Genomic DNA, 13,382 nt, shown 5'->3' on the forward strand with positions numbered 1-13,382 from the left:
AAACTGCCATTATTGGCCTCCCTCAGTGCCAAGGTTTTTGCCATAAAGCATATGAGAGGCTCATCATCCCCGACCTGCAAGGTATCCAAGGAAGCAATTCATTCACGAATGTGTATCTAGACAGGCAGCCACATCCCTCGGCCACCATGAGTGTAAGGTCCATGGCCCACTATCTTAAAGTTCTGCAGATTCTCCCCACCAGAGCACACAAAGGCTTACTTTCCCCTCTCTCCTCCAACCCATGAAGAGTTGGCATGGAAGGCGCAGTGGGAGACATTGAGGAGGAAATTGTAAGTTTCTGAATTGGTCACTTATGCTCTCCAATTCACATAAATAAAAGCAGATGTGATATCTAAGTTTGGCTTTCTGCCATTTAGGTCTGTTTGTCCATCCCTCCCTCCCTCCCTCCATCCATCCATCCATCTATCCATCCATCACCAAAAGTGTACTTCCCCCGTGCTGGGCACTGAGAATATAGAAATGACTCAGCCTCCACATTGCCATGTGGAAGTTCACTGTACAACTGTTCCATTGTTTAAGTGATGCCCTCCTGTAAAGTAACTGTTGCATTCTAGTCTGGTTTTCTTGTTTGTAAGAGGAAAACACACAATGAAAATGATATTAATTTTATTGCATCATTTTGCTGACTAGAACGCCAGACTTATAGTGGATATAAGTATAAAAATAACCAAATTCTTACAAATAATACTTTGCTGCTACAGTACTGAATAATTAGTGGAGGTTGCAATTATAATACAACTTTAAATAACATTCTCATAATAGGTTTAACACAATCAATCAGGGGCTAAGGTTTAAAGGTTTACAAAGAGAAATCCAGGACAAAATGAAAACTCCAAAAGTTCATATTCCAGCTACATGCTTCATTTAACCATCAATCCACCAACACAAACATTAACAAAACTCAGAGCAACTCATGATGAAATAGTCATTCTCTTTTTAGGACAGGCCAAGGTTAATAAAGAAAGGTAAATGAGTCGGATTAATTTCCCAGGCAGAACTGATTCCATCCCATCCCTGGCCTATCCCATCCTCCCTACCCAAAAAATCTGTAATGAAGTATGGTTAAGTGCAATTTAAAAATCAGAATATGCAAATTCTTCAAAATGTCCTCTTTGAAAATGCCCAGGTGACAGACCCAGTCTCAGACCTGTCTCTTTTTAGACCTAAATGGTCCCCTTTGGTTTCACAGGGTCCAGATATGATGGAGTGTAACGCTACTGAGGATACTTTACTACAACAATTAATTGGCATTTAATACTTTCATGTTCCTACTATTTTAGCCAGTTCTCTTCCTTGGAGATTTAAGAAAAAGAAAAAAGAAAACATACCCAAAGGCAAACTCTACAAAACCAGTATCTCTGTTTCCAAAAACACACATGAGAACCTCAGAACGACACTTTGTTAAGGGAGGAAATGAAATGTCCCTTCTCATCCACACAAAAGCTTTCAGATAGGAAAAAAAAGATGATACTAGGGGTAATTTCAAGTAAAATACAAAATATTGAAATACTGAACTTTGCATTCTTCCTCTTTCCAAAGAAGTGCTGTAGTCTCAAAATTGGTGTATTTTAGAACTATGGGTCAAAACCCTAGTTTTGGGTGTGTTAGGCTAAACTTAGCCAAGGGCAACTGGACTGGACAGCTCCTCTTCTTCAGGCAGAGTTAAATCGGCTTACAGGACACCCGGGAACTTCACCAGGGGGCAAGACAGTTTCACACAGGCATCAAAAAGCCACGCGAGGTGGGTGACCCAAAGGTGCCCGCTCTGGGAACTTTCACATTGGAATAGGTGTCATCCTTCAACAGCATATTCTTGGCCAGCCATCCAGCCTAGGAGTCCAAAGATGCTGCCTTCTGCCTTGGGCCCACTTTAAGAGTTACCTCTTTAAGAACTCAATTATTACATCTTGAAGTTTTTGACCTCAGATGCCATCAGCCAGCTTGACTGAACCACCTATCAGCAATTTTGGCTCTAAATGACTTAGCTGCTTCTGAAAATATACTTCCCCTCAAAGGAGGAAGATGTGTCAGCGTTTAAGACATTCCACTGAATATGTTCCAATTCTGAAAACAGTTCACAAAAATATGCTTCCAGTAGGTGGGAGCCATGGCCTTACCATGGGAACAAGGCAAGCAGCTCTCAGATGGATGTGTATGTCTGACTGCGCTTGTCAGAAACCCAGGTCCTCGCCTTACACTTCCTATACCAAAGCCACGTGTTGGTGTGCTTCTTGCTGAGCACAAGCCAGCCACTATTTTCTTAATGACAAGTGTCTAAGAAAGATATGTAAAAGCCAATCTGAAAGCACATTTTCGAAAGGGTATTCAGCATTTTTTTTTTAAAATTTCATATCATTAGTTTGGTTACTCCTTAAAAATAATATTAAGGTTCCTTAGAAGAAACTTATTTTAAAAGCCCTTTCTTCCTTGCCCTCTTTGATATTTAAGGTCCACAGGATGGTGACGGGTGTGCCAGGACAGTGAGGCGGGGGCTACAGTGGGCAGAGCAGCTGGGGGAGTCAGGCAGACAAGGATTTCAGTCCTGCTTCTACAAGGCAAGCTATGTATCCTCTCTGAATGTTTCTGCATCTGAGAAATGGGCACTTCCATGCCCACCTCTCGAGGATGCTGTGAGGAGCCTTGCCCAGAGCCTGGTCATGGTAGGAGCATGTCAGTTCATCTGCCTAAAGACACAGACTCTAGGGCCTTGGGCTGGCTCAAGGGGCAGAGGAAAAGACAATGCAATAAGACCCTCTGGAGCTTAAACCAAACCACTGATGCCAAGGAGCCAGCCAGCCACCCTTCCCTGCTGCAGTGTGTGACAGGACACACAGATGCCCTGCGACCGGCTCTGCTCTACAGAGGTTTAAGCATCTCTTGAGCAGTTACACATCACTTGCCCCGTCCTCTCACCTTCCCCCAGCTGTGGGATATTGCTGAAGGATTGTGGCATCTGTGCACGTGAATCACAGACCCCAGCTGCAGGGGCTGACATAGAGCAGTGTCTGGGCGGAGAGCCTTGGTGTGCCAAGTGTGCATCCAGGCCTCTTCTGCTACCGGGTGTTTCCCCTCGGCCTAGGCAGGACCCTTCTGCAGCTAGGAACCCCATGCAGGAGTGCCGCTGGCCCTCCCTTCCTCACAGGCTCACAGCCATGCTTTATTCACGTCCCCTTAGAGTCTCATGCTCTGGAGGTGCCTTCCCCACCCCCACACGCCTCCTGGAAACCGTGGAGACAGTGTGAACTCAACCTTGTGGGTACCTCCTTTTTTTCTCAGTTAAAACAACAACAAAATAAATAATCCCCTCCATACGGAAGAAACCCATGAAGAAGCAGCATTCTTGGAACTCACAGGACACCGTTTTCTGGATGTTGGGATTCTTCCCAAGAATGCTTTTGGGACAGAACACTTCATTTTGTGGAGCTGAAGGTTTCTGGCTCCAATAGAGGAGATGATTTGTCAGTTGTGATGTCAGCTGAAGGCAGCAGAAGTGTGTGCCTGGGAATAGCCTCCCTGCATGGCTCTTCCCACAGCTGCGGGTCCTGGGGATGAGCAGGCATGCTGCGGAAGGAGCCAAGAAGCCAAGTCTGTGGGCTCAGGTGAGCTACAGGAGCTCGGAGCTCTCCAGTTAGGTGCGAGGCCGTGAGCCACAAAGGGCCACTGGTTCTACAGAGAGAGAGAGGCAAGGCCCAAGATTTCAAAAAGGCGATACTTTGAAATTTTAGGTTAGCCTCCACTGATAAAAACAGTTCTCCTTTTATTTATCTCATGGATGAGTGCAATTTAACTACTAACATGCACCTCCCCTAACTAGGGCTCTTGCTACAGCAGGGTGATGGTGAGTGGTAGAGACCACGGGACACAGGAGTTCATGCTTAAAACCATCAGGGCCAAGGATTATGTAAGAATAGGGATTATATTTAGAGAACCTTGAAGAAACAACCATGCCCGGGGCAGAACTGTCCCAGTGGCTGCACCATTTCCAGAAATGTGTGTGCTGCGGCGCTCCCCGCTTCAGGGTGGAGACAATTCTTTTACCTCTGTATCCCTTCACTTCATCCAAAACCAGGATGCCCCAAAGCAGGCCAATAGACAGTTCCACAGGTGGCAATTAAAGACACCGAGTACTGGATGTCTCCGTGGCAGGACCCACGTCACAGGTATAATAAATAAGATGAGTGGAACTTCCTTCCCGAAGGTCAACCCTCAGTTCCTCGACCAACCGGAAGTCTTCAGTTCTCCCACACTGACTGGAAGTATAACATTTCTGGAGGGTGTGACACAGTCATATAAAGAGGTACAAATGACTGGGTGAGAAAAAAAATAGTTATTTCTTCAGCTGAATAAACAGCTTTGAGTGGTTGAAAGTTTACATGGGGTTTGTGGACAAGATTCTGGGTACAAAGTGCTGCAGTAGCAGGTGAGCAAACTCACATGTGGCTCCATCTCGGCTCCCTGTTCTTCCTCAGGAATCCACGCAGCTTCCCAAAGCACTGTCGACGCAGGAAATCTAACCTGCCTATTTAGCCCATCCCTCTAAACACATCCAGCTGCCGGGGCTCATCAAGCTACTTTCCTAGAGTGGTGAAACCTGCATTCAGTTTGACATTTCTCCTCCTTACGCAGCTGCCTCTGGCCTCCATGATGGTGGTCAGAGTCCCAGGCCCTAGGCTGGACCCTCATGGATGAAAAATGCCCCTCTGCCTGCAATCGGCCTGCGGAGCCTCCAGCTGAAACCAAATGTAATTTGTTTTGCCTTGATCCAGGCTTGTTTGAAAAAGTGAGGTTTAACTGCAAAGAGATTAAAAAAAAAATCTTAAATAAATGTGTCACCTTGACTTAAAAAAAACACATTGCAATTGTGTGCTGTGCCTCACACATTTCCTCATTGTGGGGGTTGGCTTGGAAACTGTAGCATAAGACAACCTAGAAACATATGAAAACACTGTCCGTTCAGCGGCGACGTCTTCAGACTTTAGTGGTACGCTCATCCTCATCTGTTGTTTAGCACACAGGCGCTGGGCAGGAAAATAATTAACAAGCCAGTATTTTGCTGCAAATGAATCACCAAATTGCTGCCTATGGAAGTGTCTCAGGAAAGGAAGCCTTCTTTCTGGAACAGTCTTGAAACAGATCCAAAAGGAAACCTCCCACCCAATTTACTAAAGTGCAAATGAAGGGAAAACCAGGTCCCTGCACTGATGTCTAGTGGTCTGCCCTGGCTAATAGTCGCCCTGGTGCCAGTGCCATGGTGCAGTCACTCAGAGAGACTCTCTTGATACTGGCCCACATTCACGTTCACAGTAACAACAAACGTGCCGAATGAGCAGCCTGTGGTTCCACATCCACCTGTCCCCTCCACTGTGGTCATGCCCCGCATGCCTGTCCCTCTTCCTGCTTGCCACTCAGCGTGGCTCCGACAAATCCTGAGCGCAGCCTCCTGGTGCGGTCCTCTGAGTCAGAGGTCCCAGGTGACTGGCTCAGAGAAATGAGTGCCTCTCTCTCCTGGACTTAAAAGTAGTCTCTTCTTCTGCTTTCATCACTGATGAAAGACGGGTTATACTGTCCGGGGAAAATGCAAGAATGCCGTGATCCTGGCAGTCCAGTGTAGGCCGGATAGAGTCCGTTTCGTTCAAGTTCTGGATTCCTTACACTTGTGGGCTGGTGGTCAAAGAGAAAAGAAGAAAAGTCAATTTATCTTTCTTGGGTTTAAATTACAGTGTTAAATCCCAATGATTTTAGACCAATGTAGGAAAAGATCTGGGTTTATCCTGTATAATGTGGTTCTACTGATTATTTCTAACTTTTTTAAAGTGTCTTTCTCTCTGGAGCACAACCTGCTTTAAATCTTTCCTGTCCCTGCCACCATGCAGAAGGTGACTAATGCAAATGGAGGAAATGACCTTTGTAAAGTCCTACGACCACCTAGTTGCAGGTGGAGTTAGGACCCCAAACCAGGAGGCCAACAGCAATCCTCAAGTGACCAGTTTGATCTCAAAAAAGGCTCTCTGGGAATAAGAGGGGCTACTTTGAGGAGGCCTTCATAGTAGCACCAAAGGTAAATTATTTCTTGGCAGAAATAAAATACTAGCTACTGTGTATCATAAATGAGTCGCAGGAGAGCCCAGTGTGGGAATCACCTGGACGACACCTGAGCCCACTGTGTGTAACAGCTTGTCTACCCAGGTGACAGTTTCATGCCCTAAGCTTAGGCTCTGCCTCTACAGACTGCTCAGCCAGCTTTTCTTTTTTCTTTTTTCTCTTCTCTTCTCTTCTCTTCCCCCTTCCTTTCTTTTCTTTTTCTTTCTCTTTCTTTTTTTACCTTTCCCTCTCTTTCTTTCTTTTCTTTTCTTTTTCTCTTTCTTTTTTTTAGACGGATTCTCACTCTGTCGCCAGGCTGTAGTGCAGTGGCGCGATCTCAGCTCACTACAACTTCTGCCTCCTGGGTTCGAGTGATTCTCCTGCCTCAGCCTCCTGAGTAGCTGGGCTACAGGTACACACTACCAAGCCCAGCTAATTTTTGCATTTTTAGTAGAGACAGGGTTTCACCGTGTTAGCCGGGATGGTCTCAATCTCTTGACCTCGTGATCCGCCTGCCTCGGCCTCCCAAAGTGCTAGGATTACAGGCAGGAGCCACTGTGCCCGGCCTTTTTTTTTCTCTTTGAGACAGGGTCTTGCTCTGTTGCCCAGCCTGGAGTGCGATGGCACAAACACTGTTCACTATAGCCTTGATCTCCTGGGTTCAAGTGATCCTCCTGCCTTAGCCTCCTGAGTAGCTGGGACTACAGGGGTCCACCACCATGCCTGGCTAATTAAAAAAAAAAAAAATCTGTAGAGACAGGGTCTCACCATGTTGCCCAGGCTGGTCTTGAACTCCTGGGGTCAAGCAATCCCCACACCTTGGCCTCCCAAAGTGATTACAGGGATTACAGGCATGAGCCACCGTGCCTGGCCAGTGTGCTATTTTTGGAATAAAAATGGGGTTCATTTACATTCTTGACTATATTTATTTAAGGCAACTCTTTAATACCATGGAAACATGCAGTGAAGTTGGTTCCTATGATGCCACAGGCCTGTTTGTTGCTGGTTATTGTAACGTGCTGGGGCTGAGGGGTCCTGAGCAAAGGAGGTCAGTGTGGGGACACACTGGGGTAAAATACCTGCTCAGTTATGGCTTCAGTTAGTAAAGGAAAAGGACTTTCCTGATGAACAGAGAAACAAAGTCCTATGCAGAAATATTAATGGGAATATTTTCGCTAGAGCTAAGTTTGTATCTCTTTATGTTTTTATCCTTATTTATAACTTTTTGTTCTTCCTTTAGGTTCAAAATTTTCAAAAAGAGTCCACGGAAATAAACAGCTCTTTAGCATGAACAAACTTGTCCCTCCCATCCAAAGTCTGAATCCTCATGGTGAATTCCCACAGCAACCCAGAGGGATTACGGTTTCTGTAACAAGATTGTCTAACACCATTAAGTCCCCATGGGGCAAGGTTTCACATTTATTGCTATTCCTCAAACAGCTGCACACGGCACGAGAAGTCACCTGATAACCATTTACTTTTCAGCTCAGATAAGCCTGTTCATGTTTGCTTTATGGTTGATACAGTGATATGAAATGAGCTGAACGGTTTACAGGAATATGACACAGGTTAAATTCAACGTGGGAGAGAAGCAGCAAGAGTTCAAGGTTGTCTCCTACCTTTCCAAATGATGCAGTCCAGGCTGGACATAGCAAATTATTAAAGGCCTACTGAGTATACAATATTCTAAACCTGAGAAGTGCTTGTTGAGGATGACATTGAATTGTTGTTCTCTTTATACCTTTTCCCCATCCCCTAGTTGGTTTTTTTGGTTGTTGTTTATTTTATTATTATTATTATTATTATTATTTTGAGGATAGGATCTCACTCTGTTGCCCAGGCTGGAGTGCAGTGGTGCAATCTCAGCTCACTGCAACCTCCACCTCCCCGACTCAAGCAATCCTCCCATCTTAGCTTCTCAAGTAGCTGGAACCACAGGCAAGCACCACCATGCCAGGCTTTTTGTAGAGATGAGCGTGGTTTCTGTAGAGACATGGTTTCACCATGTTGCCTAGACTGGTCTCAAACTCCTGGACTCACAAGATCCTCCCACCTTGGCCTCCCAAAGTGCAGGGATTACAAGTGTGAGCCACTGTACCCAGCCACCAATCCCCTAGTTTTAAATACTTAACCACACAAGGTAAGCATGGCAGACAGGAGATAAAAATGAAAGGGCCAAAGCCTAAATATCACCAAATTCTTGCTCTACCTTTCAGTTTCCATTCCTATAACTTAAAAGCAAGTTTAGTAACAAGAAGGTTACTGTTACAACCACATAAATATAATGTGCTTTATGGAAATATCCTTCACACCTCAATAGCAACACTGATAAGTACCATGCAAATAGACTGCAGGTAAACTGAATAGCAAATCAGAGGTTCATGCCACTACTCTTTAACCCTTAACTAACTGTAATGCTTTTACTACAACAAAACAGAATTATTTTACTTCTCAGAGGAACCAGGGGCCCTGGGGTCATCCTGACACAGGAATACACACCGAGTAGTACACATCCGTCATCTGGAGGAGGTTTTTGGTACTTCCATTCTCATGCATTTCAATAGCTTCTCGGCCCCATTCCTGTGAGCGAGGATTTTTGGGGTATTCAGCATATGGGGACATTTGGAAATCTCCACTTTTGAAGATGAGTTTGCTTATGTCGTTTTTATTCTTTCTGCGGGATACAAAAATATTTTAAAGCTCAATTCTGTAAGGAAGTGGTATCTGTGAAAGCACCAACTATGATTTTATAATGTAAATTCAACTGAAAGCTACCATTATATTTCTTTGTAGCTGCCCGCTGAGTATTATTAGTATTGTTTTATTTGGTATTTGCCTACAACAAGTAAATATGCAGTTAGGTGCAAAAAAAGATGCAAAAAGTCTTCCAATCCCAAAGGACCAGATTATCAGGGGTAGGGGGACAAAAACAGTGGCAACAGAGCAGATCTAGACTCTTCTACGGACAGAGATTACTGTGTCTTGGGGGTGGCCAGGAAAACGAGGGTCATAAATTCACAGAATGCTGGAGCCAGAGGGACCCTTAGACTCATTCTAGTCCAGTGGATCCCGAGCTGCCCAAACATCAGAATTTACATGAAGAGTCTGGGTGTCCCCCAGACTGACTGAAGCAGGAGCTCTGGGGATAGGATACGGCAGCTCCAGCTCAGTAAAGAGACCTGACTTGTCCTCTTGGTCACCTTTTACTACTAGAAGGCTTGGAACTAGAATTCAGGCCTCCAACTCTCCGGGCAGTGCTCTTTCTACTACAATAAGCAAATATTTCACAAGTCATAAAAACAGAACGGTTTGTTTATGAAAAAGTCCACCTATTTATATATCTGTACAAATTCTCATTTCAGCAGGTTAGAGAAATGCTACTTGTGAGATTTCACTGATGGCAAATTGTTGGAATCTGTGTTCTCCACCTGTCTAACCGACCCAGGACCAGAAGTTTAAAATTATATTTGTCACAGACAGGATAATCCGAAGTCTTTTCTTTCTACCTCACTTAACCTACAAATAAGTTTTCCAGGGAAGGCATAAAGTGACTCGGGGTCATAAAACCGAATGCCCAGCGTGTGGCTTAGGTGCTGGCTCTTTGTGGAAGTTGGGAACAGACCTGGCACTGCGTTGCTTCCTGGTGGGTGGGGTACCTGGGCTCAGACAAAGATATACTCATGCGCAACTATCTTCTCTTCTCAGGAGCCAGCAGGTACAGGCTCCTTCCCCAAATGGGTACACCATATAGTACAGAACACATAGCAGATATGAGGCTTCTGTCCCTTGAGTGCTCAGGTTATGTCCCTCTAGGTAACCATTCCTAGTCTCATCCCCTGAAGTTTATTTCCACTCATGGTTTATCCTTGATGATTTGCTAGCAATTTGGAAAATGACAGGCAAAGGCTATACCATAAGGCCTGCATTCCTAGTTAGGTAGTTAGGGCACATTGCTCTCTGCTGCCTTTTTGGAGACAGAGGATATCTTAAAATGTCCTTTATGTCAGCGGTAGAAAAGATAACTAGCTATTTTGGGAGGTTCCCCTCATCTGTTACATCTAGATAATTCCTGCCATTATTATCATCTAAGTCAGAGGTAATAATTTTCCCCTATCTGAATAGATCATCATGGAGAAGGGGAATCAATTTCCTCCTCTCCCTTCCTTTTCCAATAGCAACCCAATCTCAGTGGCTTCCAGGAAGCCCAAAGCATCCCACATTGCTGCTACAACCTCTTTACTGCAAAAATATTTCATCTTTCTTTGTCTGCTTCTCTTTCTCTCTGTATATAGCTTTACAGAGAAACCGTTCACATGTCATACAATTCACTCATTTAATGGTTTCTAGCATATTCAGACTTGTGCAACCATCATCACAATTTTAGAACAGTTTCATCACCCCAAGAAGAAACTCCGTACCCCCAGCCACCATCTTCCAATTCTCCCCTTTTTCCCTCGACCCTGGCCCTAGACAACGATTAATCTACTTTCCAACTCTATTAGATTTGCCTATTTCAGATGAGTCATATAAATAGAATCACACAATAGGTGGTCTTTTGGGACTGGCTTGTTTCACTTAGCATATTTTCAAGGTTCACCCCTGTTATAGTATGTATCAGTACTTCATTCATTTTATGCTGGAATCATATTCCATTGTAGAAATACATCATATTTGGTTTATCTACTGACAAACATTGGTAGAGTTTTCACATTTTGGCTATTGTAAATAATGTTGCTGTGAACATTCATGTAAAGTTTTTGTGTGAGTACACCTTTTCACTTCTCTTGATATACCTAAGAGTGGAAGTGCTGGGTCAAATGGTAACTCTGTCTTTAACTTTCAGACTTTTTCAAAGCAGCTGCACCATTTTACATTCCCACCAGCAGTGTACAGGGGTTCTAATTTTTCCACATCCTCACCAGTGCTTGTTATTTTGGGTTTTTTCTTTTCTTTTTTTTTTTTTTGAGATGGAGTCTGGCTCTGTAGCCCAGGCTGGAGTGCAGTGGCATGATCTCAGCTCATGGCAACTTCTGCCTCCCGGGTTCAAGCAATTCTCCTGCCTCAGCCTCCCAAGTAGCTGGAATTACAGGTGCCCACCATGACGCCCGGCTAATTTTTTATATTTTTGGTACAGACAGGGGTTTCACCATGTTGGCCAGGCTGGTGTCGGACTCCTGACCTGAAGTGATCCACCCGCCTCAACCTCCCAAAGTGCTGAGATTACAGGCTGAGCCACTGTGCCCAGCTGCTATTTTCTGGGGTTTTGTTTGTTTTTAATAGCCATCTTAGTGGGTGTGAAGTGGTGTCTCACGGTGGTTTCGATTTGCATTTCCTAGGTGACTAATGATGTTGACCATCCTTTTGTGTGTGCTATGATCAGGATATGGTTTGTCCCCACCCAGTCTCATGCTGAAATTTAATCCCCAGTGTGGAGGTGCTGGGGGATGGGGCCTACAGGGAGGTGTTCGGGCCATGAGGGCAGATCTCTCATGAAAGGACTAATGCCTTTCCTGGGACAGCTGGTTGTTCAAAAGAGCCTGATACCTCTTCCCCAGTCCCCCACCTCTTGCTTCCTTTCTCATCAGGCGGCTCCCTTCATCTTCCTTCAGGAGTGGAAGCAGCCTGAGGCCCTCACCAGATGCAGATGCCCAGTCTCAAACTTTCCAACCATCAGAATTGTGAGCCAAATAAACCTTTTTCTTGAGAAATTACCCAGTGATACGGTTTCGCTGTGTCCCCACCCAAATCTCAGCTTGAATTCCCACGTGTTGCGGGAGGGACCTGGTGGGAGGTGGCTGAATCACAGGGGAGGGTCTTTCCCATGCTGTTCTCATGATAGTAAACGAGTCTCATGAGATCTGATGGTTCTATAAGGGGGAGATCCCCTGCACAAGTTCTCTCTCTTTGCCTGCTGCCATTTATGTAAGACGTATCTTGCTCCTCCTTGCCTTCCACCATGATTGTGAGGCTTCCCCAGCCATGTGGAACTGTAAGTCCATTAAACCTCTTTCTTTTGCAAATTGCCCGGTCTTGGGTATGTCTTTATCAGCCGTATGAAAATGGACTAATATACGCAGCCTCAGGCATTCCTTTACAGCAACACAAAATGGACTAAGACAATGTGCTTACTGGCCATCTGTATATCTTCTTTGAAGAAATGTCTATTCAAGTTTTTTGTCCATTTTTAAAATTAGGTTGTTGAGTTATAAGAGTTCCTTCTATATTCTAGATACAAGTCCCTTATTAGACATATAATTTGCAAGTATTTTCTCATGCAATCCATATTTGCAAGTATGGGTTGTCTTTTCACTTTCTTGATAGTGTTCTTCAGAGTATAAAAGTTTTTAATTCTGATGAAGCCTAATTTATTTACTTTCTCATTTCCTGCTTATGCTTTCAGCTATTCTTTTCTAATAAAGAAAATGAAGTTTCATTTACTACCCTTCTTTTTCCTCACAGGCACCAACTATCGTGAATTCCCTTTTTCCTTTTATTAAAATGGGTTAGTCACATTACGATTTAATATTGTGAACCATCTCAAGTATTCTGTAAGAGAATAGAATCTGACCCTTGTATAGCACAGGTAAAGGAACAGGACTGGAATCTGAACTCTCATCACTTACCTGCAACAGGTAACAATCAGTGCGATGCCTAGGATGAGCAGGAGCCCACCTCCCGCAGCTGCGATCACCACAGTGATAAGCTGATAGGCTAAACGTAAAACAAACAAAAAGGCGGATTGGCTGGAGGTAATGAAGGAATGAGTGAGTTCTCAAGAATGGTCTCCCCTGACTCTACAGTCACCACCCTGCCTTGAGGGGTGCCCGCGCCTACAACTTCCTACTCCCTGGCAAGGGATCCTCAATGGCTATCTCCAAGCCTCTCCGTATTGAGAAAGGTTCTTTTTTTTTTTTTGGAGACAGAGTCTCACCCTGTCACCCAGGCTGGAGTGCAGTGGTGCGATCTCTGCTCACTGCAACCTCCGCCTCCCAGGTTCAAGCGATTCTCCTGCCTCAGCCTCCCGAGTAGCTGGGACTACAGGCGCCTGCCACCATACCTGGCGAATTTTTTGTATTTTCAGTAGAGACGGGGTTTCAGCGTGTTAGCCAGGATGGTCTCAATCTCCTGACCTCGTGATCCACCCGCCTCGGCCTCCCAACGTGCTGGGATTACAGGGGTGAGCCACCGCGCCCGGCCAAAAAGCTCCCTTTTTTGGGCTGGGTGCAGTGGCTGACGCCTGTAATCCCAGCACGTTGGGAGGCCGAGGCGGGCGGATCACA

General features: G+C 44.9%; 1 protein-coding gene across 4 annotated transcripts in view; it reads right to left on the minus strand.

Annotated features, from left to right (window-relative positions):
* Window positions 1-610: 610 nt before the first annotated feature.
* Window positions 611-13,382, minus strand: part of HEG1 (heart development protein with EGF like domains 1) — an 89,187-nt gene continuing 76,415 nt past the window's right edge. For 3 of the 4 annotated variants that reach the window (XM_007985543.3, XM_073009795.1, XM_073009794.1), the window contains 3 exons: window positions 12,726-12,813; window positions 8,602-8,776; window positions 4,750-5,682 (listed from right to left, as the gene is read on the minus strand). In XM_007985543.3, the coding sequence (XP_007983734.2) occupies window positions 5,533-5,682; window positions 8,602-8,776; window positions 12,726-12,813 (413 nt within the window). In that variant the 3' untranslated portion in view covers window positions 4,750-5,532. Of the gene's footprint in view, window positions 5,683-8,601; window positions 8,777-12,725; window positions 12,814-13,382 lie in introns of all 4 variants that reach the window. The other variant, XM_038003432.2, reaches the window with a different exon arrangement.

Source organism: Chlorocebus sabaeus, chromosome 22, assembly GCF_047675955.1.
Source record: "Chlorocebus sabaeus isolate Y175 chromosome 22, mChlSab1.0.hap1, whole genome shotgun sequence".
In the NCBI taxonomy this organism is placed as follows: Eukaryota; Metazoa; Chordata; class Mammalia; order Primates; family Cercopithecidae; genus Chlorocebus; species Chlorocebus sabaeus.